Source organism: Anomaloglossus baeobatrachus, chromosome 2, assembly GCF_048569485.1.
Source record: "Anomaloglossus baeobatrachus isolate aAnoBae1 chromosome 2, aAnoBae1.hap1, whole genome shotgun sequence".
NCBI classification, from domain to species: domain Eukaryota; kingdom Metazoa; phylum Chordata; class Amphibia; order Anura; family Aromobatidae; genus Anomaloglossus; species Anomaloglossus baeobatrachus.
This window is the reverse complement of record NC_134354.1, coordinates 790,310,640-790,337,075: the sequence shown is the minus strand read 5'-3', so window position 1 is coordinate 790,337,075 and position 26,436 is coordinate 790,310,640. Positions and strand designations below refer to the sequence as shown.

Sequence of the window (26,436 nt, the reverse complement as noted above, 5' to 3'; positions counted from 1 at the left end):
GGTACATTCTGAGAAAAAAGGAATTGACTGGTGAGCTTGGGAACTCAGAAAGGCCTGGGCGTCCACGGATGACAACAGTGGTGGATGATCGCCGCATACTTTCTTTGGTGAAGAAGAACCCGTTCACAACATCAACTGAAGTCCAGAACACTCTCAGTGAAGTAGGTGTATCTGTCTCTAAGTCAACAGTAAAGAGAAGACTCCATGAAAGTAAATACAAAGGGTTCACATCTAGATGCAAACCATTCATCAATTCCAAAAATGGACAGGCCAGAGTTACATTTGCTGAAAAACCCCTCATGAAGCCAGCTCAGTTCTGGAAAAGTATTCTATGGACAGATGAGACAAAGATCAACCTGTACCAGAATGATGGGAAGAAAAAAGTTTGGAGAAGAAAGGGAACGGCACATGATCCAAGGCACACCACATCCTCTGTAAAACATGGTGGAGGCAACGTGATGGCATGGGCATGCATGGCTTTCAATGGCACTGGGTCACTTGTGTTTATTGATGACATAACAGCAGACAAGAGTAGCCGGATGAATTCTGAAGTGTACCGGGATATACTTTCAGCCCAGATTCAGCCAAATGCTGCAAAGTTGATGGGACGGCGCTTTATAGTACAGATGGACAATGACCCCAAGCATACAGCCAAAGCTACCCAGGAGTTCATGAGTGCAAAAAAGTGGAACATTCTGCAATGGCCAAGTCAATCACCAGATCTTAACCCAATTGAGCATGCATTTCACTTGCTCAAATCCAGACTTAAGACGGAAAGACCCACAAACAAGCAAGACCTGAAGGCTGCGGCTGTAAAGGCCTGGCAAAGCATTAAGAAGGAGGAAACCCAGCGTTTGGTGATGTCCATGGGTTCCAGACTTAAGGCAGTGATTGCCTCCAAAGGATTCGCAACAAAATATTGAAAATAAAAATATTTTGTTTGGGTTTGGTTTATTTGTCCAATTACTTTTGACCTCCTAAAATGTGGAGTGTTTGTAAAGAAATGTGACAATTCCTACAATTTCTATCAGATATTTTTGTTCAAACCTTCAAATTAAACGTTACAATCTGCACTTGAATTCTGTTGTAGAGGTTTCATTTCAAATCCAATGTGGTGGCATGCAGAGCCCAACTCGCCAAAATTGTGTCACTGGCCAAAGATTTCTGGACCTAACTGTATGTACAGAATAATACAGATACTGAGGATTACACCCAGTATACAGGACAGGAGGAGTGGTACTGTGCAGTGTATATACACAGAATAATACAGATACTGAGGATTACACCCAGTATACAGGACAGGAGGAGTGGTACTGTGCAGTGTATATACACAGAATAATACAGATACTGAGGATTACACCCAGTATACAGGACAGGAGGAGTGGTACTGTGCAGCGTGTATATATACAGAATAATACAGACACTGAGGATTACACCCAGTATACAGGACAGGAGAAGTGGTACTGTGCAGTGTATATATACAGAATAATACAGATACTGAGGATTACACCCAGTATACAGGACAGGAGAAGTGGTACTGTGCAGTGTATATATACAGAATAATACAGACACTGAGGATTACACCCAGTATACAGGACAGGAGAAGTGGTACTGTGCAGTGTATATATACAGAATAATACAGATACTGAGGATTACACCCAGTATACAGGACAGGAGAAGTGGTACTGTGCAGTGTATATATACAGAATAATACAGACACTGAGGATTACACCCAGTATACAGGACAGGAGGAGTGGTACTGTGCAGCGTGTATATATACAGAATAATACAGACACTGAGGATTACACCCAGTATACAGGACAGGAGAAGTGGTACTGTGCAGTGTATATATACAGAATAATACAGATACTGAGGATTACACCCAGTATACAGGACAGGAGGAGTGGTACTGTGCAGTGTATATATACAGAATAATACAGATACTGAGGATTACACCCAGTATACAGGACAGGAGAAGTGGTACTGTGCAGTGTATATATACAGAATAATACAGATACTGAGGATTACACCCAGTATACAGGACAGGAGAAGTGGTACTGTGCAGGGTATATACACAGAATAATACAGATACTGAGGATTACACCCAGTATACAGGACAGGAGAAGTGGTACTGTGCAGTGTATATATACACAGAATAATACAGACACTGAGGATTACACCCAGTATACAGGACAGGAGAAGTGGTACTGTGCAGGGTATATACACAGAATAATACAGATACTGAGGATTACACCCAGTATACAGGACAGGAGAAGTGGTACTGTGCAGGGTATATACACAGAATAATACAGATACTGAGGATTACACCCACTATACAGGACAGGAGAAGTGGTACTGTGCAGGGTATATACACAGAATAATACAGATACTGAGGATTACACCCAGTATACAGGACAGGAGAAGTGGTACTGTGCAGTGTATATATACACAGAATAATACAGACACTGAGGATTACACCCAGTATACAGGACAGGAGAAGTGGTACTGTGCAGGGTATATACACAGAATAATACAGATACTGAGGATTACACCCAGTATACAGGACAGGAGAAGTGGTACTGTGCAGGGTATATACACAGAATAATACAGATACTGAGGATTACACCCACTATACAGGACAGGAGAAGTGGTACTGTGCAGGGTATATACACAGAATAATACAGACACTGAGGATTACACCCAGTATACAGGACAGGAGGAGTGGTACTGTGCAATGTATATATACAGAATAATACAGACACTGAGGATTACACCCAGTATACAGGACAGGAGGAGTGGTACTGTGCAGTGTATATATACAGAATAATACAGATACTGAGGATTACACCCACTATACAGGACAGGAGAAGTGGTACTGTGCAGGGTATATACACAGAATAATACAGATACTGAGGATTACACCCAGTATACAGGACAGGAGAAGTGGTACTGTGCAGGGTATATACACAGAATAATACAGACACTGAGGATTACACCCAGTATACAGGACAGGAGAAGTGGTACTGTGCAGGGTATATACACAGAATAATACAGATACTGAGGATTACACCCAGTATACAGGACAGGAGAAGTGGTACTGTGCAGGGTATATACACAGAATAATACAGACACTGAGGATTACACCCAGTATACAGGACAGGAGGAGTGGTACTGTACAATGTATATATACAGAATAATACAGACACTGAGGATTACACCCAGTATACAGGACAGGAGAAGTGGTACTGTGCAGTGTATATATACAGAATAATACAGATACTGAGGATTACACCCAGTATACAGGACAGGAGGAGTGGTACTGTGCAGTGTATATACACAGAATAATACAGATACTGAGGATTACACCCAGTATACAGGACAGGAGGAGTGGTACTGTGCAGGGTATATACACAGAATAATACAGATACTGAGGATTACACCCAGTATACAGGACAGGAGAAGTGGTACTGTGCAGTGTATATATACAGAATAATACAGATACTGAGGATTACACCCAGTATACAGGACAGGAGGAGTGGTACTGTGCAGGGTATATACACAGAATAATACAGATACTGAGGATTACACCCAGTATACAGGACAGGAGAAGTGGTACTGTGCAGTGTATATATACAGAATAATACAGATACTGAGGATTACACCCAGTATACAGGACAGGGGAAGTGGTACTGTGCAGTGTATATATACAGAATAATACAGATACTGAGGATTACACCCAGTATACAGGACAGGGGAAGTGGTACTGTGCAGTGTATATACACAGAATAATACAGATACTGAGGATTACACCCAGTATACAGGACAGGAGGAGTGGTACTGTGCAGGGTATATACACAGAATAATACAGATACTGAGGATTACACCCAGTATACAGGACAGGAGGAGTGGTACTGTGCAGGGTATATACACAGAATAATACAGATACTGAGGATTACATCCAGTATACAGGACAGGAGAAGTGGTACTGTGCAGTGTATATATACAGAATAATACAGATACTGAGGATTACACCCAGTATACAGGACAGGGGAAGTGGTACTGTGCAGTGTATATATACAGAATAATACAGATACTGAGGATTACACCCAGTATACAGGACAGGGGAAGTGGTACTGTGCAGTGTATATATACAGAATAATACAGATACTGAGGATTACACCCAGTATACAGGACAGGAGGAGTGGTACTGTGCAGTGTATATATACAGAATAATACAGATACTGAGGATTACACCCAGTATACAGGACAGGGGAAGTGGTACTGTGCAGTGTATATACACAGAATAATACAGATACTGAGGATTTCACCCAGTATACAGGACAGGAGGAGTGGTACTGTGCAGGGTATATACACAGAATAATACAGATACTGAGGATTACATCCAGTATACAGGACAGGAGAAGTGGTACTGTGCAGTGTATATATACAGAATAATACAGATACTGAGGATTACACCCAGTATACAGGACAGGGGAAGTGGTACTGTGCAGTGTATATATACAGAATAATACAGATACTGAGGATTACACCCAGTATACAGGACAGGGGAAGTGGTACTGTGCAGTGTATATATACAGAATAATACAGATACTGAGGATTACACCCAGTATACAGGACAGGAGGAGTGGTACTGTGCAGTGTATATACACAGAATAATACAGATACTGAGGATTACACCCAGTATACAGGACAGGAGAAGTGGTACTGTGCAGTGTATATATACAGAATAATACAGATACTGAGGATTACACCCAGTATACAGGACAGGAGAAGTGGTACTGTGCAGTGTGTATATACAGAATAATACAGATACTGATTATTACACCCAGTATACAGGACAGGAGAAGTGGTACTGTGCAGTGTGTATATATACAGAATAATACAGATACTGAGGATTATACCCAGTATACAGGACAGGAGAAGTGGTACTGTGCAGTGTATATATACAGAATAATACAGATACTGAGGATTACACCCAGTATACAGGACAGGAGAAGTGGTACTGTGCAGTGTGTATATACAGAATAATACAGATACTGAGGATTACACCCAGTATACAGGACAGGAGAAGTGGTACTGTGCAGTGTGTATATACAGAATAATACAGATACTGAGGATTACACCCAGTATACAGGACAGGAGAAGTGGTACTGTGCAGTGTATATATACAGAATAATACAGACACTGAGGATTACACCCAGTATACAGGACAGGAGGAGTGGTACTGTGCAGTGTGTATGTATGTATGTATGTATGTATGTATGTATATATATGTATGTAAGTGTGTGTGTGTGTGTGTATATATATATATATATATATATATATATATATATATATATATATATATATATATATATATATATATATATATATATATATATATATTACAGTCAGGGCCAGAAATATTTGGACAGTGACACAAGTTTTGTTATTTTAGCTGTTTACAAAAACATGTTCAGAAATACAATTCTATATATAATATGGGCTGAAAGTGCACACTCCCAGCTGCAATATGAGAGTTTTCACATCCAAATCGGAGAAAGGGTTTAGGAATCATAGCTCTGTAATGCATAGCCTCCTCTTTTTCAAGGGACCAAAAGTAATTGGACAAGGGACTCTAAGGGCTGCAATTAACTCTGAAGGCGTCTCCCTCGTTAACCTGTAATCAATGAAGTAGTTAAAAGGTCTGGGGTTGATTACAGGTGTGTGGTTTTGCATTTGGAAGCTGTTGCTGTGACCAGACAACATGCGGTCTAAGGAACTCTCAATTGAGGTGAAGCAGAACATCCTGAGGCTGAAAAAAAAGAAAAAATCCATCAGAGAGATAGCAGACATGCTTGGAGTAGCAAAATCAACAGTCGGGTACATTCTGAGAAAAAAGGAATTGACTGGTGAGCTTGGGAACTCAGAAAGGCCTGGGCGTCCACGGATGACAACAGTGGTGGATGATCGCCGCATACTTTCTTTGGTGAAGAAGAACCCGTTCACAACATCAACTGAAGTCCAGAACACTCTCAGTGAAGTAGGTGTATCTGTCTCTAAGTCAACAGTAAAGAGAAGACTCCATGAAAGTAAATACAAAGGGTTCACATCTAGATGCAAACCATTCATCAATTCCAAAAATGGACAGGCCAGAGTTACATTTGCTGAAAAACCCCTCATGAAGCCAGCTCAGTTCTGGAAAAGTATTCTATGGACAGATGAGACAAAGATCAACCTGTACCAGAATGATGGGAAGAAAAAAGTTTGGAGAAGAAAGGGAACGGCACATGATCCAAGGCACACCACATCCTCTGTAAAACATGGTGGAGGCAACGTGATGGCATGGGCATGCATGGCTTTCAATGGCACTGGGTCACTTGTGTTTATTGATGACATAACAGCAGACAAGAGTAGCCGGATGAATTCTGAAGTGTACCGGGATATACTTTCAGCCCAGATTCAGCCAAATGCTGCAAAGTTGATGGGACGGCGCTTCATAGTACAGATGGACAATGACCCCAAGCATACAGCCAAAGCTACCCAGGAGTTCATGAGTGCAAAAAAGTGGAACATTCTGCAATGGCCAAGTCAATCACCAGATCTTAACCCAATTGAGCATGCATTTCACTTGCTCAAATCCAGACTTAAGACGGAAAGACCCACAAACAAGCAAGACCTGAAGGCTGCGGCTGTAAAGGCCTGGCAAAGCATTAAGAAGGAGGAAACCCAGCGTTTGGTGATGTCCATGGGTTCCAGACTTAAGGCAGTGATTGCCTCCAAAGGATTCGCAACAAAATATTGAAAATAAAAATATTTTGTTTGGGTTTGGTTTATTTGTCCAATTACTTTTGACCTCCTAAAATGTGGAGTGTTTGTAAAGAAATGTGACAATTCCTACAATTTCTATCAGATATTTTTGTTCAAACCTTCAAATTAAACGTTACAATCTGCACTTGAATTCTGTTGTAGAGGTTTCATTTCAAATCCAATGTGGTGGCATGCAGAGCCCAACTCGCCAAAATTGTGTCACTGGCCAAAGATTTCTGGACCTAACTGTATGTACAGAATAATACAGATACTGAGGATTACACCCAGTATACAGGACAGGAGGAGTGGTACTGTGCAGTGTATATACACAGAATAATACAGATACTGAGGATTACACCCAGTATACAGGACAGGAGGAGTGGTACTGTGCAGTGTATATACACAGAATAATACAGATACTGAGGATTACACCCAGTATACAGGACAGGAGGAGTGGTACTGTGCAGCGTGTATATATACAGAATAATACAGACACTGAGGATTACACCCAGTATACAGGACAGGAGAAGTGGTACTGTGCAGTGTATATATACAGAATAATACAGATACTGAGGATTACACCCAGTATACAGGACAGGAGAAGTGGTACTGTGCAGTGTATATATACAGAATAATACAGACACTGAGGATTACACCCAGTATACAGGACAGGAGAAGTGGTACTGTGCAGTGTATATATACAGAATAATACAGATACTGAGGATTACACCCAGTATACAGGACAGGAGAAGTGGTACTGTGCAGTGTATATATACAGAATAATACAGACACTGAGGATTACACCCAGTATACAGGACAGGAGGAGTGGTACTGTGCAGCGTGTATATATACAGAATAATACAGACACTGAGGATTACACCCAGTATACAGGACAGGAGAAGTGGTACTGTGCAGTGTATATATACAGAATAATACAGATACTGAGGATTACACCCAGTATACAGGACAGGAGGAGTGGTACTGTGCAGTGTATATATACAGAATAATACAGATACTGAGGATTACACCCAGTATACAGGACAGGAGAAGTGGTACTGTGCAGTGTATATATACAGAATAATACAGACACTGAGGATTACACCCAGTATACAGGACAGGAGAAGTGGTACTGTGCAGTGTATATATACAGAATAATACAGATACTGAGGATTACACCCAGTATACAGGACAGGAGGAGTGGTACTGTGCAGTGTATATATACAGAATAATACAGATACTGAGGATTACACCCAGTATACAGGACAGGAGAAGTGGTACTGTGCAGTGTATATATACAGAATAATACAGACACTGAGGATTACACCCAGTATACAGGACAGGAGAAGTGGTACTGTGCAGTGTATATATACAGAATAATACAGATACTGAGGATGACACCTAGTATACAGGACAGGAGGAGTGGTACTGTGCAGCGTGTATATATACAGAATAATACAGACACTGAGGATTACACCCAGTATACAGGACAGGAGAAGTGGTACTGTGCAGTGTATATATACAGAATAATACAGATACTGAGGATTACACCCAGTATACAGGACAGGAGAAGTGGTACTGTGCAGTGTATATATACAGAACAATACAGACACTGAGGATTACACCCAGTATACAGGACAGGAGAAGTGGTACTGTGCAGTGTATATATACAGAATAATACAGACACTGAGGATTACACCCAGTATACAGGACAGGAGGAGTGGTACTGTGCAGCGTGTATATATACAGGATAATACAGATACTGAGGATTACACCCGGTATACAGGACAGAAGTGGTACTGTGCAGTGTATATATACAGAGGTTGGCCTGTGTGGTAGTTTTACATTTCTGTGTGATTTATATTTTCAGATCTGGTTTCTGTGTAATCTGTGGATTATTAGTATCATTGCTCTAATCTATGTGGTTCTTTCTTCTGGAGACTGGTAATCTTGCAGGAGTTTGCAGAAATCTGAGAGCTGCGTACAAGTTATTTCCACCTGAGCTGTGATAGAGGATTAGAGTGTAAGCTCTTTATCTCAGGACACTCATAATGGCTGCTGGTATTTTGTGTATACTATGTCTGTATAGTGACCGCGCTCTGCCTGATCTCTTTAATTATAGAGTGTAGCTCCTGTATATACTGTGACATATATTTATATGTATATATATTGTGACCGTGCTCTGCCTGATCTCTGCAGTGCCGGATGGATTGTAAGGACGTCTCCGCTGAGGTCCTTTATGACATTTTACATGACGTGGAATATCGCAAGAAGTGGGACACCAATGTCATCGAGACGTTTGATATCGGGAAGCTGACCGTGAATGCAGATATTGGATATTATTCATGTGAGTCTATAATACCATTATTACAGTCCTGGTCACTTGATATCCAACATGTCCACCAAACCACCGGCAACACCAAATTCTCTGCTCCATGAATCTCACGCCTCCCCCACCCGTATCCTCCTCACAGCCCATTCATGGAGGAGCTACATTGCAAAAAGCTTCCCTTTTCCCCTCCTAGAAGAGGTGCTGCAGCAGCTGAGGTGTGTATTGTCACATATCATTCATGGTTTACAGCCCCCTGGGCAGAAAATTCAGTTTGTCGCCCCTCCTTATACACAGCGTTAGCAGTTTGAGTAGTCGTCGTGTGATTTGCACACTTGGCCGCCGCGTGCTGACGAGCTGCTCCTCCTCTCAATGTTCAGTGATAATCTACAGTCGGTGTCACTGACAGAGGCAGCAAGAGCGGAATGAGCGCAGGGTATAGCGCCCATGTGATTAGTTCCTAGGCTCATTAGCATATCATAAAGGATCTTCAATACTTTTTCTAAAGATCTCTTTGTGTGTTACAAGATGCACGGACGGTTAGGCAGGAATTAGGAATATGCACCCAGAACTGCTCATGGTTCTGAGTGCACATTGCACCTGACAGGTTTCCTTTTAAAGGAGTTGTCCGACATAAACTGAAACATTTTTGTTAACCTAATCTGTGCTGTGTTGTCATATAAATCACCCCTACATTGTTATTTTTTGTTTTCTAACTTTTGTTCCTCTTGAATTATCCCTTTATTCTCTGCAGCTCTTTGTTTACATTCAGCTCCAGCAAACATGATAACTTCCTGTGCTAAACCTGACAGTCACAGCTGGCACCGCCAGACCTCACTGTCCAGCCCCACCCTCTGCCCGCCCCCTGCACACACATTCCCTGTCAGTATATTCTGCCCCAGCACTGACCTGATATTACTACAGCATTGCAAATAACAGCCCCATGTCGGGCTCTGCGCCCCACGCCACGTCGGGCTCTGCGCCCCACGCCACGTCGGGCTCTGCGCCCCACGCACACGTCTGGCTCTGCGCCCCACGCACACGTCTGGCTCTGCGCCCCACGCACACGTCTGGCTCTGCGCCCCACGCACACGTCTGGCTCTGCGCCCCACGCACACGTCTGGCTCTGCGCCGCACGCACACGTCTGGCTCTGCGCCGCACGCACACGTCTGGCTCTGCGCCGCACGCACACGTCTGGCTCTGCGCCGCACGCACACGTCTGGCTCTGCGCCGCACGCACACGTCTGGCTCTGCGCCGCACGCACACGTCTGGCTCTGCGCCGCACGCACACGTCTGGCTCTGCGCCGCACGCACACGTCTGGCTCTGCGCCGCACGCACACGTCTGGCTCTGCGCCGCACGCACACGTCTGGCTCTGCGCCGCACGCACACGTCTGGCTCTGCGCCGCACGCACACGTCTGGCTCTGCGCCGCACGCACACGTCGGGCTCTGCGCCGCACGCACACGTCGGGCTCTGCACACACACACACACGTCGGGCTCTGCACACACACACACACACACACATAGGGCTCTGCACACACACACACACACACACACACACACATAGGGCTCTGCACACACACACACACACACACACATAGGGCTCTGCACACACACACACACACACACATAGGGCTCTGCACACACACACACACACACACACATAGGGCTCTGCACACACACACACACACACACACACATAGGGCTCTGCACACACACACACACACATAGGGCTCTGCACACACACACACACACATAGGGCTCTGCACACACACACACACACATAGGGCTCTGCACACACACACACACATATGGCTCTGCACCACACACACACACACACACACACACACACACACACACACACACACACAGCGCTCTGTACCGACCCCCCCCTACCCTACCCCCATAGGGAACACATGTAGGGAGTACATACTCACCCGTCCTCGGTCCCCGCCGCTCCTGCACGTTCGCACGCTGTCTGTGCTCTGGCCATATCAGCACAGTAGTGACATCACCGCTGTCCTGAACTGTCAGACACAGACAGTTGGACAGTGATGAGAAGCAGCGCTCCCTCTCATCAGCGCTTTCAAATGTATCAGCATCTGTGATCTGTGATGCCGGTACATTTGAATGTGTGATCCTGAGCAGGGGGCCCGTTGCTGGCGCTGACACCACGGCAGCCGCCGCCAGGCCCCTCCCCCAGGTCACGGACCCCACAGCAGTGCAGGGGTAGGTTGTGGGCAGAGTACGGTGTGGGGGAATGTGTGGGAGGGTGCAGGGATGGGGGGCGGGGACTCCACGTACTGTACCTGCCCAGCAGGGCGGCGACATGCTGTTCACAGATTTGCATGTCAACATGGCCCTGCCCATGTTGACATGAAATGACCGGAAGCAGCAAAATCGCGGCAGGAGCGGTCACATGACCACTCTGAGCCGGGGGAGAGGGGCTGACAGCAGGGCAGGTAAGTGCTCACTATCTACTTACCTGCCCCAATGTAGCCCAATAGGGAAATAATAAAAAAAAAAGCAAATTAAGCCGGATAACCCCTTTTAAACATGTCAGACGGCACAAAACTTGATACATGGCTATGTTAATAAAGTAATCTGACAAGTTATGGATTGTTACATATATTCCTGTGCTGTTATTGGTTCTGATGCTGTATACATCATTAAAAGCAACATCTGTACATGAAGACAGCATCTAAACCACAATCAGTAGAGAAATACATCACCTTAACATCCAACAGTATAGAAATAGAGCACCAGAGCCATCAGGAGTATAGAAATCCATAACCAGAAAACACAATCAGTACATAAATACATCACCAGAACCGCCAACTGTACAGAAATACAGCACCTAAACCACCAACCGTCCAGAAATGCATCATTAAAACTAAGATCAGTACATAAATGAATCTCTAGAACCACCATTGATACAGAAACATAGCACCGAGGCCGCCATCCTTACAGAAACACATCACCAGCACAGTCAACAGCACTGGAATACATAATCAGAACAAGCAGTACAGATACATCACTAGGACCCACACTAGTACAATAGAACATCACCAGAACCAAAAACAGTACATAAATAAATCATTAGAACAACCATTTGGACAAGAATATATCACCAGTACCCGCATCAGTACAAGAATTCATCATCAGAACCAACATCAGTGCAGAAATAAATCACCAGAACCATCAGTAGTACAGTGATACATCATCAAAACCATCAGCCGTACAGAAATACAGCACTAGAACCACCATCAATACAGAAATATAGCACCTGAACCACAATAAGTAGAGAAATGCAGCACCAGAGCCGTCATCAGTACAGAAATACATATCCAGAAACACTATTAGTACAGAATTACAGGACATTAACCACCAATAGTACAGAAAGACATAATGAAAACCAAGATCAGTATAGAAATACATCACCAGAACCCCCATTAGTACCCCCAATACATCAACAACATAAATACAGCACCTGAACAATCAACAGTACAGAAATAATCATAAGAACCATCAACTGTAAAGAAGTACAGTACTAGAGCCATGATCAATACAGAAATACAGCGCAAAAACCACCATCAGTCCAGAAATACATCCCAAGAACCCACAGTAAAGTAGTACAGTAATACTGTTATGATTCGGAACCATAGAAGATCACAATAGATCATTGGCAAAAAAGGTGACAAGAGCATTGGCAACTAATCTGGCCACCATCCCCTTACTAACCATCAACACTAGAAGTAGCTGAGGGGTGAACTAACCTCCTATGCACCGCGGACCCAGCCAGTGAAGCTAGCTATCCTAAAGGAAGGAAGGATGAATAGCTCTCTGCCTCAGAAATAGACCGCATAGGTATAGCTAGCCCCCCACATTCAAAGACTACGGTGATATAGGAAAACACAATACACAGGATTAGCAAAGGTGAGGCCCCACTGACTAAATAGGAAAGGGGCTGATGGTGGCCAGAGAAAAACCCTGCAAAATTCCAAATACCTGATAGTACAAAAAGTCCTCAGATCACTAGATCTCAACTCCGTCCTATATCAGGCCATCTTGTCATACCAATGAACAGAAAGCAGAAACAATAACAAATTCAAGAAGCAACAAACACATGGACTTATAGGAGCAGTACTCCAAACATAGCTGCAGGGAGCTTCCCGGCTAAGCAACTGAGAGGGAAGATTCCTGCATACAAATAAACTGACAATAACCACAGAAAATGACAAACTCAGATAAGAGCAAAAAGAACAAAACAGAAGAAAGAACCAAGCACGTATCTGGGGTAGATGTGGTCTGGAGCAGGATGAAGCAGGCTGGAAAACCAAGGAACAAATGACAACTGGCTCAGACAGCCAGCAGACCAAGGTTTAAATAGGCAGAGAGTTAGCAATGGAAACGCCCTTTGCTCCAGCACACCTGGTCTCTGTCCAAACCATTCCTGGCCACAAGAGGGAGCCTCACAGCAGCTAAAGCATACAGTGCCTACAAGTAGTCTTCAACCCCCTGCAGATGTAGCAGGTTTACACATTCGGAATTAACTTGGCATTGTGACATTTGGACTGTAGATCAGCCTGGAAGTGTGAAATGCAGCAAAAAAGAATGTTATTTCTTTTTTTATTTTTTTTTTAAATTGTGAAAAGTTTATTCAGAGGGTCATTTATTATTCAACCCCTCAATCCACCAGAATTCTGTTTGGTTCCCCTAAAGTATTAAGAAGTATTTCAGGCACAAAGAACAATGAGCTTCACATGTTTGGATTAATTATCTCTTTTTCCAGCCTTTTCTGACTAATTAAGACCCTCCCAAACTTGTGAACAGCACTCATACTTGGTCAAAATGGGAAAGACAAAGGAGCATTCCAAGGCCATCAGAGACAAGATCGTGGAGGGTCACAAGGCTGGCAAGGGGTACAAAACCCTTTCCAAGGAGTTGGGCCTACCTGTCTCCACTGTTGGGAGCATCATCCGGAAGTGGAAGGCTTATGGAACTACTGTTAGCCTTCCACGGCCTGGACAGCCTTTGAAAGTTTCCACCCGTGCCGAGGCCAGGCTTGTCTGAAGAGTCAAGGCTAACCCAAGGACAACAAGGAAGGAGCTCCGGGAAGATCTCATGGCAGTGGTGACATTGGTTTCAGTCAATACCATAAGTAACGTACTCCACCGCAATGGTCTCCGTTCCAGACGAGCCTGTAAGGTACCTTTTACTTTCAAAGCGTCATGTCAAGGCTCATCTACAGTTTGCTCATGATCACTTGGAGGACTCTGAGACAGACTGGTTCAAGGTTCTCTGGTCTGATGAGACCAAGATCGAGATCTTTGGTGCCAACCACACACGTGACGTTTGGAGACTGGATGGCACTGCATACGACCCCAAGAATACCATCCCTACAGTCAAGCATGGTGGTGGCAGCATCATGCTGTGGGGCTGTTTCTCAGCAAAGGGGCCTGGCCATCTGGTCCGCATCCATGGGAAGATGGATAGCACGGCCTACCTGGAGATTTTGGCCAAGAACCTGCGCTCCTCCATCAAGGATCTTAAGGTGGGTCGTCATTTCATCTTCCAACAAGACAAGGAACCAAAGCACACAGCCAAGAAAACCAAGGCCTGGTTCAAGAGGGAAAAAATCAAGGTGTTGCAGTGGCCTAGTCAGTCTCCTGACCTTAACCCAATTGAAAACTTGTGGAAGGAGCTCAAGATTAAAGTCCACATGAGACACCCAAAGAACCTAGATAACTTGGAGAAGATCTGCATGGAGGAGTGGGCCAAGATAACTCCAGAGACCTGTGCCGGCCTGATCAGGTCTTATAAAAGACGATTATTAGCTGTAATTGCAAACAAGGGTTATTCCACAAAATATTAAACCTAGGGGTTGAATAATAATTGACCCACACTTTTATGTTGAAAATTTATTAAAATTTAACTGAGCAACAAAACTTGTTGGTTTGTAAGATTTATGCATCTGTTAATAAATCCTGCTCTTGTTTGAAGTTTGCATCTTATCAAACCTGCTAAATCTGCAGGGGGTTGAAGACTACTTGTAGGCACTGTAACTGACATTCACAACAAATACATTATCAGAACAAAAAACAATATAGAAATGTCAACAGAACCATCAATACAGAAATACGTCACCATAACAACCAGTAGTACAGTGATACATCATCAGAACCACCAATTGCACAGAAATACAGCACCAGAACCCCATTAGTACAAAAATACATAATTGGAACAAACAGTACAGAAATACATGACCATAACCCTCTAGTGCAGTAATGCATTCCCCCTCCCCATATGATCTCCTCGCACATGTTCTCCTGCCCATTCTGTATCTTCAAACATCTCACCATTTCGTTTCCTCACAAATCCTTCCTCCTGCTCCATATTGTCTTCATACACATCCACTTCCTCATGCATTTCCCATTTCTTCCCCATACTGTCTCCACATATTTTCCCCCCTCCCCTCATATTGCCTTATCACACATTGCCTCCTTTGCTCATATTGTTTCCTCACACATTCCCCTCTCCCCTGTCATCTCACACATTTTCCCTCCGCATACTGCCTCCTCACATATTTCTCCCTTCTCATACTGCCTCCTCACACATTCTACCCTACCTATATGGTCTCTTCCAATCTCTCTTTTCATGATACTGTCTGCTCATATATACCCACCCTCCCCATACTGTCTCGGCACACATTTACCCCTTCCCTCCCCATACTGTCTGCTCATACATCCCCCTCTCCATACTGTCTCCTCACATATCCCCCTTCTCATACTGTCTCCTCATCATATGACCCCCACCCTCCCCTGCCCATACTGTTTGCTCATACATCTCACCCCTCACCATGCTGTCTGCTCACTCATTCCTCCCTCACCTTAATTTCTTAATACCCCCTTCTTATACATTTCCACCCTTCCACCCCATAATGTCTCCTCACACATCACCCCTTTCCATACTGTCTCTTCACACATTCATCCTCCTTCCCAAACTGCTATCTCACACATTTCCCCCCCTCTGCATACTGTCTATTCACATTCCCCTATACAGTCATCTCACACGTTTTCCCCCTTCACATACTGCCTCTTCACATGCCCCCCACCCCATACTGCCTCCTCACACATTTCTCACCCTCCCCATACTGTCTCCTCTCACTCCATCTCCTCCTCCCCCCGCTATACTGTCATTACAGATGAGCGATCTGAGGTTCAGTGTTGGCACCAGACACAGACTGTATTTACCTAACATAATATTCACGGGAAACCAAATGAGAAAGTTTTACTAAAATATTTGACAATCCCTTCAAAATTAACTTTAACCCTTTTAAAAGCAACCCAAGAAAACAGTATCAGCTAATGGATGTTTTCTCTCCTCCGCTCCTCAGGGAAGTGTCCTAAACCGCTGAAGAATCGTGATGTCATCACTCTGCGCTCCTGGCTGCCAATGGGGAACGACTATATCATCATGAACTACTCTGTGAAGCACGCGGTGAGTGTTCTCATACAACATGGGCATACGGTATAACCCGGGCATCTCCTGTATATAATTATATATGTACAGCCTGTATAACCTGGGCATCTCCTGTATATAATTTATATATGTACAGCCGGTATAACCCGGGCATCTCCTGTATATAATTATATATGTACAGCCGGTATAACCTGGGCATCTCCTGTATATAATTATATATGTACAGCTGGTATAACCTGGCATCTCCTGTATATAATTATATATGTACAGATGGTATAACCTGGGCATCTCCTGTATATAATTATATCTGTACAGCCGGTATAACCCGGGCATCTCCTGTATATAATTATATATGTACAGCCGGTATAACCCGGGCATCTCCTGTATATAATTATATATGTACAGCCGGTATAACCTGGACATCTCCTGTATATAATTATATATGTACAGCTGGTATAACCTGGACATCTCCTGTATATAATTATATATGTACAGCCGGTATAACCTGGACATCTCCTGTATATAATTATATATGTACAGCCGGTATAACCTGGACATCTCCTGTATATAATTATATATGTACAGCTGGTATAACCTGGGCATCTCCTGTATATAATTATATATGTACAGCTGGTATAACCTGGGCATCTCCTGTATATAATTATATATGTACAGCCGGTATAACCTGGGCATCTCATGTATATAATTATATATGTACAGCCGGTATAACCTGGGCATCTCCTGTATATAATTATATATGTACAGCCGGTATAACCTGGGCCTCTCCTGTATATAATTATATATGTACAGCTGGTATAACCTGGGAACGTCCTGTATATAATTATATATGTACAGCTGGTATAACCTGGGCATCTCCTGTATATAATTATATATGTACAGCCGGTATAACCTGGGCATCTCCTGTATATAATTATATATGTACAGCCGGTATAACCTGGGCATCTCCTGTATATAATTATATATGTACAGCCGGTATAACCTGGGCCTCTCCTGTATATAATTATATATGTACAGCTGGTATAACCTGGGAACGTCCTGTATATAATTATATATGTACAGCTGGTATAACCTGGGAACGTCCTGTATATAATTATATATGTACAGCCGGTATAACCTGGGCATCTCCTGTATATAATTATATATGTACAGCTGGTATAACCTGGGCATCTCCTGTATATAATTATATATATACAGCCGGTATAACCTGGGCATCTCCTGTATATAATTATATATGTACAGCTGGTATAACCTGGGCATCTCCTGTATATAATTATATATGTACAGCCGGTATAACCTGGACATCTCCTGTATATAATTATATATGTACAGCCGGTATAACCTGGACATCTCCTGTATATAATTATATATGTACAGCCGGTATAACCTGGACATCTCCTGTATATAATTATATATGTACAGCTGGTATAACCTGGACATCTCCTGTATATAATTATATATGTACAGCCGGTATAACCTGGACATCTCCTGTATATAATTATATATGTACAGCTGGTATAACCTGGGCATCTCCTGTATATAATTATATATGTACAGCCGGTATAACCTGGGCATCTCCTATATATAATTATATATGTACAGCCGGTATAACCTGGGCATCTCCTGTATATAATTATATATGTACAGCTGGTATAACCTGGACATCTCCTGTATATAATTATATATGTACAGCCGGTATAACCTGGGTATCTCCTGTATATAATATATATGTACATCTGGTATCATATGCAGTAACCTTTGTCCTCTCAGCAGCGTGTGCACTGTATGTATTGGCACATTGTGCACCGTGTGTCTGGGGTGTTGCACTTCATTCTATGGGCCTCACATACGCTTTCTGTGCACCCCATGGCTCTGCGGTTGTAATGTGTGTGCTCGGCATCTGGGCACCGTGTGCAGTGTTTGGGCGATGCTTTTGGGCACTGTATGAACTAAATGAGGACTGGATGGCGCATTGTGTACAAGTATTGTACACATTCTGGACACAGGTGAACTTGTAGGTTTTAAAACCCAGAGGAGATGCAGTGTAGAGTAGGACCCAGCAAAGGACGGTGCCGTGAAGGGGCGCTGGGCTGGTATTACAGTGGCCATTATCTATATATATAATTGCTTTATTCTGTCTTGCTCCAAAATTGTGTCGTTACAGTGACAACTGTCAGATTGGCCGCTGGGCTCGGTCTGGCCACGCCCCAACCCCACGGATTGGCCGCTCGCCTCGGCTTGGCCCCGCCCCCCGCATGGATGGCCGCTCGCCCCGGCCCTCCGCACGCATCGCCCGCTCCAGCGTACACTGTCTCCCGGTACACATGTGCAGGGAGCCGGCATACGCTGATGCCTTGCCCGCTCGGCCCCACCCCCGGCACACGTTGGCACGCTTGGCCCCGCCCCCAGCGGACATAATCTTGCGATGCTGGGATCGTGACAGAGCCGATGTACGCTAGTAACCATGATACACATCGGGTAACTATAGGAAGCGCTTCCCTCAGTTACCCAATGTGTATCATAGTTACCAGTGTACACCGGCTCCCAGTACACATGTGCAGGGAGCCGGCTTACGCTGACGCCTCGCCCGCTCGGGCCCCCCCCCCCGGCACACATTGGCACGCTCGGCCCCGCCCCCGGCGGCCCCAGCATGGGGGATGGAGCACAATGGGGGGTGCACACTTCCCCCCCAAAATACACACACACAGACAACGCCGCACACACACAACACCCAACACACAAACACCGCGGCATACACAAATATACGCACATACCGCGCAACACACACACATTGCACAAAACATACCTCCCCCCAAAACACACACAGCACCACACACACACAATGTTGCAGACACACAGCGCTCCACACACAACGCAACACACAAACACCGCTCTCACCCCCCGCCACACCCAGACAACACCCAGAACATGTACAGCCCCTACACAAACACTTGGTAACTACACACAACAACATCTCTATATATATATATATATATATATATATATATATATATATATATATAATATATATAACAAAAATCATACATGAACTACACAATACGTAAATTCTAGAATCCCCGATGCGTAGAATCCGGCCTCCTTCTAGTGTATGTATATATACATATTTCACACTCGCTGCTCACAAAAGGTTTGGGATATTTGGCTGACAGGTGAAATTTTAGTTTGATCCTAAATTGCCCTCTGACCTCTTCAGATGACCTTATTGTGACCTTCTGTAATCTTTTGGTTGCTCACATCCATGAATTTTTGCACAACTTGCGGTTTTCTAACAAGGAGCTTAATGGCAAAATTCCCCCGAGGTGTTTGATCCATGAATCGCCCAATTAATTTCAGGATCTAGTAAAAATTGTTGTTAAAGCGTCCTCCTCATCACACTGGTCACATTCTGACCTCATGAGGCCAAGACGACCCCGAACAATTGATCAGCAGCACCGTGACATTGTGAGGCTTCAAGCAGGAGGTTCTCATGTGGAAGTGGCCACTGAGCTTAGCGCGTCACACAGTGTCACCAGCAGGTTGTACAGAGACACCGAGAGACGGGAAGAGTGACGGACAGGCAGAGAAGTGGACGTCCTCTGGCCACATCCCACACTGATGACTGCTTCATTGTGAACAATGCCCTATGAAACTGGATGATGAATGCCACAACTCAAGGCACATTTGAAGGAGGTGAAAGGCCCCCAAAGGGTCATGTGCTAGACGACCTGCAAGGTTCCTGACCGCACCACCAGTCACAGGCGTCATCTACGTACCTGACCGCACCACCAGTCACAGGCGTCATCTACGTACCTGACCGCACCACCAGTCACAGGCGTCATCTACGTACCTGACCGCTCCACCAGTCACAGGCGTCATCTACGTACCTGACCGCTCCACCAGTCACAGGCGTCATCTACGTACCTGACCGCACCACCAGTCACAGGCGTCATCTACGTACCTGACCGCACCACCAGTCACAGGCGTCATCTACGTACCTGACCGCTCCACCAGTCACAGGCGTCATCTACGTACCTGACCGCTCCACCAGTCACAGGCGTCCTCTACGTACCTGACTGCACCACTAGTCACAGGCGTCATCTACGTACCTGACCGCTCCACCAGTCACAGGTGTCATCTATGTACCTGACTGCTCCACCAATCACAGGCGTCATCTACGTACCTGACCGCTCCACCAGTCACAGGTGTCATCTATGTACCTGACTGCTCCACCAGTCACAGGCGTCATCTACGTACCTGACTGCACCACCAGTCACAGGCGTCATCTACGTACCTGACCGCTCCACCAGTCACAGGCGTCATCTATGTATCTGACTGCTCCACCAATCACAGGCGTCATCTACGTACCTGACCGCTCCACCAGTCACAGGTGTCATCTATGTACCTGACTGCTCCACCAGTCACAGGTGTCATCTACGTACCTGACTGCTCCACCAGTCACAGGCGTCATCTACGTATCTGACCGCACCACCAGTCACAGGCGTCATCTATGTACCTGACTGCTCCACCAATCACAGGCGTCATCTACGTACCTGACCGCTCCACCAGTCACAGGTGTCATCTATGTACCTGACTGCTCCACCAATCACAGGCGTCATCTATGTACCTGACTTCTCCACCAATCACAGGCGTCATCTATGTACCTGACTGCTCCACCAGTCACAGGCGTCATCTACGTACCTGACTGCTCCACCAATCACAGGCGTCATCTATGTACCTGACTGCTCCACCAGTCACAGGCATCATCTACGTACCTGACTGCTCCACCAGTCACAGGCGTCATCTACGTACCTGACCGCACCACCAGTCACAGGCGTCATCTACGTACCTGACTGCTCCACCAGTCACAGGCGTCATCTACGTACCTGACCGCACCACCAGTCACAGGCGTCATCTACGTATCTGACCGCTCCACCAATCACAGGCGTCATCTATGTACCTGACTGCTCCACCAGTCACAGGCATCATCTACGTACCTGACTGCTCCACCAGTCACAGGCGTCATCTACGTACCTGACTGCTCCACCAGTCACAGGCGTCATCTACGTACCTGACTGCTCCACCAGTCACAGGCGTCATCTACGTACCTGACCGCTCCACCAGTCACAGGCGTCATCTACGTACCTGACTGCTCCACCAGTCACAGGCGTCATCTACGTACCTGACCGCACCACCAGTCACAGGCGTCATCTACGTATCTGACCGCACCACCAGTCACAGGCGTCATCTACGTACCTGACCGCACCACCAGTCACAGGCGTCATCTACGTACCTGACCGCACCACCAGTCACAGGCGTCATCTACGTACCTGACCTTACCACCAGTCACAGGCGTCATCTACGTACCTGACCGCACCACCAGGAACAGGCGTCATCTACGTACATGACCTCGCCACCTGGAGGGGTGGCGGGGTGGATTTGTGGAGGGGTGAGGGATGGAGGGGTGGATTTGTGGAGGGGTGACGGGTGGCGGGGTGGATTTGTGGAGGGGTGAGGGATGGAGGGGTGGATTTGTGGAGGGGTGACGGGTGGCGGGGTGGATTTGTGGAGGGGTAAGGGGTGGCGGGGTGGATTTGTGGCGGGATGGAGGGGTGAGGGGTGGATTTGTGGAGGGGTGAGGGGTGGATTTGTGGAGGGGTGAGGGGTGGATTTGTGGAGGGGTGAGGGGTGGAGGGGTGGATTTGTGGAGGGGTGAGGGGTGGAGGGGTGGATTTGTGGAGGGGTGAGGGATGGAGGGGTGGATTTGTGGAGGGGTGAGGGATGGAGGGGTGGATTTGTGGAGGGGTGAGGGATGGAGGGGTGGATTTGTGGAGGGGTGAGGGATGGAGGGGTGGATTTGTGGAGGGGTGAGGGATGGAGGGGTGGATTTGTGGAGGGGTGACGGGTGGCGGGGTGGATTTGTGGAGGGGTAAGGGGTGGCGGGGTGGATTTGTGGCGGGATGGAGGGGTGAGGGGTGGATTTGTGGAGGGGTGAGGGGTGGATTTGTGGAGGGGTGAGGGGTGGAGGGGTGAGGGGTGAGGGATGGAGGGGTGGATTTGTGGAGGGGTGAGGGATGGAGGGGTGGATTTGTGGAGGGGTGAGGGATGGAGGGGTGTATTTGTGGAGGGGTGAGGGGTGGCAGGGTGGATTTGTGGAGGGGTGAGGGATGGAGGGGTGGATTTGTGGAGGGGTGGCGGGGTGGATTTGTGGAGGGGTGGCGGGGTGGATTTGTGGAGGGGTGAGGGGTGGCGGGGTGGATTTGTGGAGGGGTGGCGGGGTGGATTTGTGGAGGGGTGGCGGGGTGGATTTGTGGAGGGGTGGCGGGGTGGATTTGTGGAGGAGGGGTGAGGGGTGGCGGGGTGGATTTGTGGAGGGGTGGAGGGGTGGATTTGTGGAGGGGTGAGGGATGGAGGGGTGGATTTGTGGAGGGGTGAGGGATGGAGGGGTGGATTTGTGGAGGGGTGGATTTGTGGAGGGGTGAGGGGTGGCAGGGTGGATTTGTGGAGGGGTGAGGGATGGAGGGGTGGATTTGTGGAGGGGTGGCGGGGTGGATTTGTGGAGGGGTGGCAGGGTGGATTTGTGGAGGGGTGAGGGATGGAGGGGTGGATTTGTGGAGGGGTGGCGGGGTGGATTTGTGGAGGGGTGGCGGGGTGGATTTGTGGAGGGGTGAGGGGTGGCGGGGTGGATTTGTGGAGGGGTGGCGGGGTGGATTTGTGGAGGGGTGGCGGGGTGGATTTGTGGAGGAGGGGTGAGGGGTGGCGGGGTGGATTTGTGGCGGGGTGGATTTGTGGAGGGGTGAGGGGTGGAGGGGTGGATTTGTGGAGGGGTGAGGGGTGGAGGGGTGAGGGGTGGAGGGGTGGATTTGTGGAGGGGTGAGGGATGGAGGGGTGGATTTGTGGAGGGGTGAGGGATGGAGGGGTGGATTTGTGGAGGGGTGAGGGATGGAGGGGTGGATTTGTGGAGGGGTGAGGGGTGGCGGGGTGGATTTGTGGAGGGGTGAGGGATGGAGGGGTGGATTTGTGGAGGGGTGGCGGGGTGGATTTGTGGAGGGGTGAGGGGTGGCGGGGTGGATTTGTGGAGGGGTGGCGGGGTGGATTTGTGGAGGGGTGGCGGGGTGGATTTGTGGAGGAGGGGTGAGGGGTGGCGGGGTGGATTTGTGGCGGGATGGAGGGGTGAGGGATGGCAGGGTGGATTTGTGGAGGGGTGAGGGATGGCAGGGTGGATTTGTGGAGGGGTGAGGGATGGCAAAGTGGATTTGTGGCGGGGTGGAGGGGTGAGGGATGGCAGGGTGGATTTGTGGCGGGGTGGAGGGGTGAGGGATGGCAGGGTGGATTTGTGGAGGGGTGAGGGATGGCAGGGTGGATTTGTGGCGGGGTGAGGGGTGGAGGGGTGAGGGATGGCAGGGTGGATTTGTGGAGGGGTGAGGGATGGCAGGGGGGGATTTGTGGCAGGGTGGATTTGTGGCGGGGTGAGGGATGGCAGGGTGGATTTGTGGAGGGGTGAGGGATGGCAGGGTGGATTTGTGGCGGGGTGGATTTGTGGCGGGGTGGATTTGTGGCGGGGTGGAGGGGTGAGGGATGGCAGGGTGGATTTGTGGCGGGGTGGATTTGTGGCGGGGTGGATTTGTGGCGGGGTGGAGGGGTGAGGGATGGCAGGGTGGATTTGTGGCGGGGTGGATTTGTGGCGGGGTGGAGGGGTGTACCCACCACTTGTGTTGGCTTTTACAATAAATAGTATGAAATGATGCAATCCCCATTACATGCCTCTACTTTACCCCGGACTGTCCTGATATAATATCTCTGTGGCCTGAGCACTTGCCGCTTTCCATGTGAGTATTGTATATGTGAGCTATAGGTTACACACGTACAGTATATAACTCGCTGCATTCACACAGATCAGGACCATGGAGAAGGATCTGCGGTCAGCTCCTCTACAATCCATATAATGGCTGCCAGTCATTAGATCCTAAGTCACATGTGCTCTACTCCAGTCACATCTAGAGCTGCAGATTCTCGGGTTTTTGCACTTTGGTAGTATAGATTTTTTAACTATATCAGACATTTATCTGTGATATAATACAGTGTTTGGCCAAGATGCACAACAGCAGGGCACTCTCCGGGCAGACACTGCACATATGGGGCACAATGGTGATATTGCCGGACCACCGTCAGGAAGCCAGAAGAGTCCGAAATGCAGCTCTGGAGGATAAGACATGATGTAACAGCAGAATAGTGAGTGCAGCTCTGGAGGTGACTGGAGGATAAGACCTGATGTAACAGCAGAATAGTGAGTGCAGCTCTGGAGGATAAGGCCTGATATAATGCAGGATCAGTACAAAATTAACAATGTGAAGTATTTAAGAAGTTACTTACCAGGGTAAACCTTGTTTTACAGCTGCCGTGTCACTTTAAATTGCCAAAAATGTGATGCTAAAGTTTTTACGATTTCTCCTCTGTCTCTGGAATTACAGAAATATCCCCCCAAAAAGGACCTGGTGCGAGCCGTGTCCATACAGACGGGCTACCTCATCCAGGAGGGGGCCCCAACAACTGCACCCTCATGTACCTGGCCCAGGTGGACCCTAGAGGTGAGTAGTACCTGGTGCTGGAGATGATGGGAGTAAGGACTAATGCTCTGGTGAGGAGGAATGCTCTGACTTGTGCTCTGTCTCCCTCCTCTGCTCTGTCTCCCCCTCCTGTCCTCTGCCCTGTCTCCCCCTCCTGTCCTCTGCCCTGTCTCCCCCTCCTGTCCTCTGCCCTGTCTCCCCCTCCTGTCCTCTGCCCTGTCTCCCCTCTGTCCTCGCCCTGTCTCCCCTCCTGTCCTCTGCCCTGTCTCCCCCTCCTGTCCTCTGCCCTGTCTCCCCCTCCTGTCCTCTGCCCTGTCTCCCCCTCCTGTCCTCTGCCCTGTCTCCCCCTCCTGTCCTCTGCCCTGTCTCCCCCTCCTGTCCTCTGCCCTGTCTCCCCCTCCTGTCCTCTGCCCTGTCTCCCCCTCCTGTCCTCTGCCCTGTCTCCCCCTCCTGTCCTCTGCCCTGTCTCCCCCTCCTGTCCTCTGCCCTGTCTCCCCCTCCTGTCCTCTGCCCTGTCTCCCCCTCCTGTCCTCTGCCCTGTCTCCCCCTCCTGTCCTCTGCCCTGTCTCCCCCTCCTGTCCTCTGCCCTGTCTCCCCCTCCTGTCCTCTGCCCTGTCTCCCCCTCCTGTCCTCTGCCCTGTCTCCCCCTCCTGTCCTCTGCCCTGTCTCCCCCTCCTGTCCTCTGCCCTGTCTCCCCCTCCTGTCCTCTGCCCTGTCTCCCCCTCCTGTCCTCTGCCCTGTCTCCCCCTCCTGTCCTCTGCCCTGTCTCCCCCTCCTGTCCTCTGCCCTGTCTCCCCTCCTGTCCTCTGCCCTGTCTCCCCTCCTGTCCTCTGCCCTGTCTCCCCCTCCTGTCCTCTGCCCTGTCTCCCCCTCCTGTCCTCTGCCCTGTCTCCCCCTCCTGTCCTCTGCCCTGTCTCCCCCTCCTGTCCTCTGCCCTGTCTCCCCCTCCTGTCCTCTGCCCTGTCTCCCCCTCCTGTCCTCTGCCCTGTCTCCCCCTCCTGTCCTCTGCCCTGTCTCCCCCTCCTGTCCTCTGCCCTGTCTCCCCCTCCTGTCCTCTGCCCTGTCTCCCCCTCCTGTCCTCTGCCCTGTCTCCCCCTCCTGTCCTCTGCCCTGTCTCCCCCTCCTGTCCTCTGCCCTGTCTCCCCCTCCTGTCCTCTGCCCTGTCTCCCCCTCCTGTCCTCTGCCCTGTCTCCCCCTCCTGTCCTCTGCCCTGTCTCCCCCTCCTGTCCTCTG

The 26,436-nt window shown here is 47.7% G+C and overlaps 1 protein-coding gene across 1 annotated transcript in view; it reads left to right on the top strand.

The window, feature by feature from the left end:
* STARD10 (StAR related lipid transfer domain containing 10) overlaps window positions 1–26,436 on the top strand; it is a 61,970-nt gene that overhangs the window by 28,776 nt on the left and 6,758 nt on the right. Inside the window, 4 exon segments of the mRNA XM_075337656.1 lie at window positions 9,007–9,154; window positions 16,536–16,639; window positions 25,108–25,171; window positions 25,174–25,224. Of these exon segments, the coding sequence (XP_075193771.1) occupies window positions 9,007–9,154; window positions 16,536–16,639; window positions 25,108–25,171; window positions 25,174–25,224 (367 nt within the window).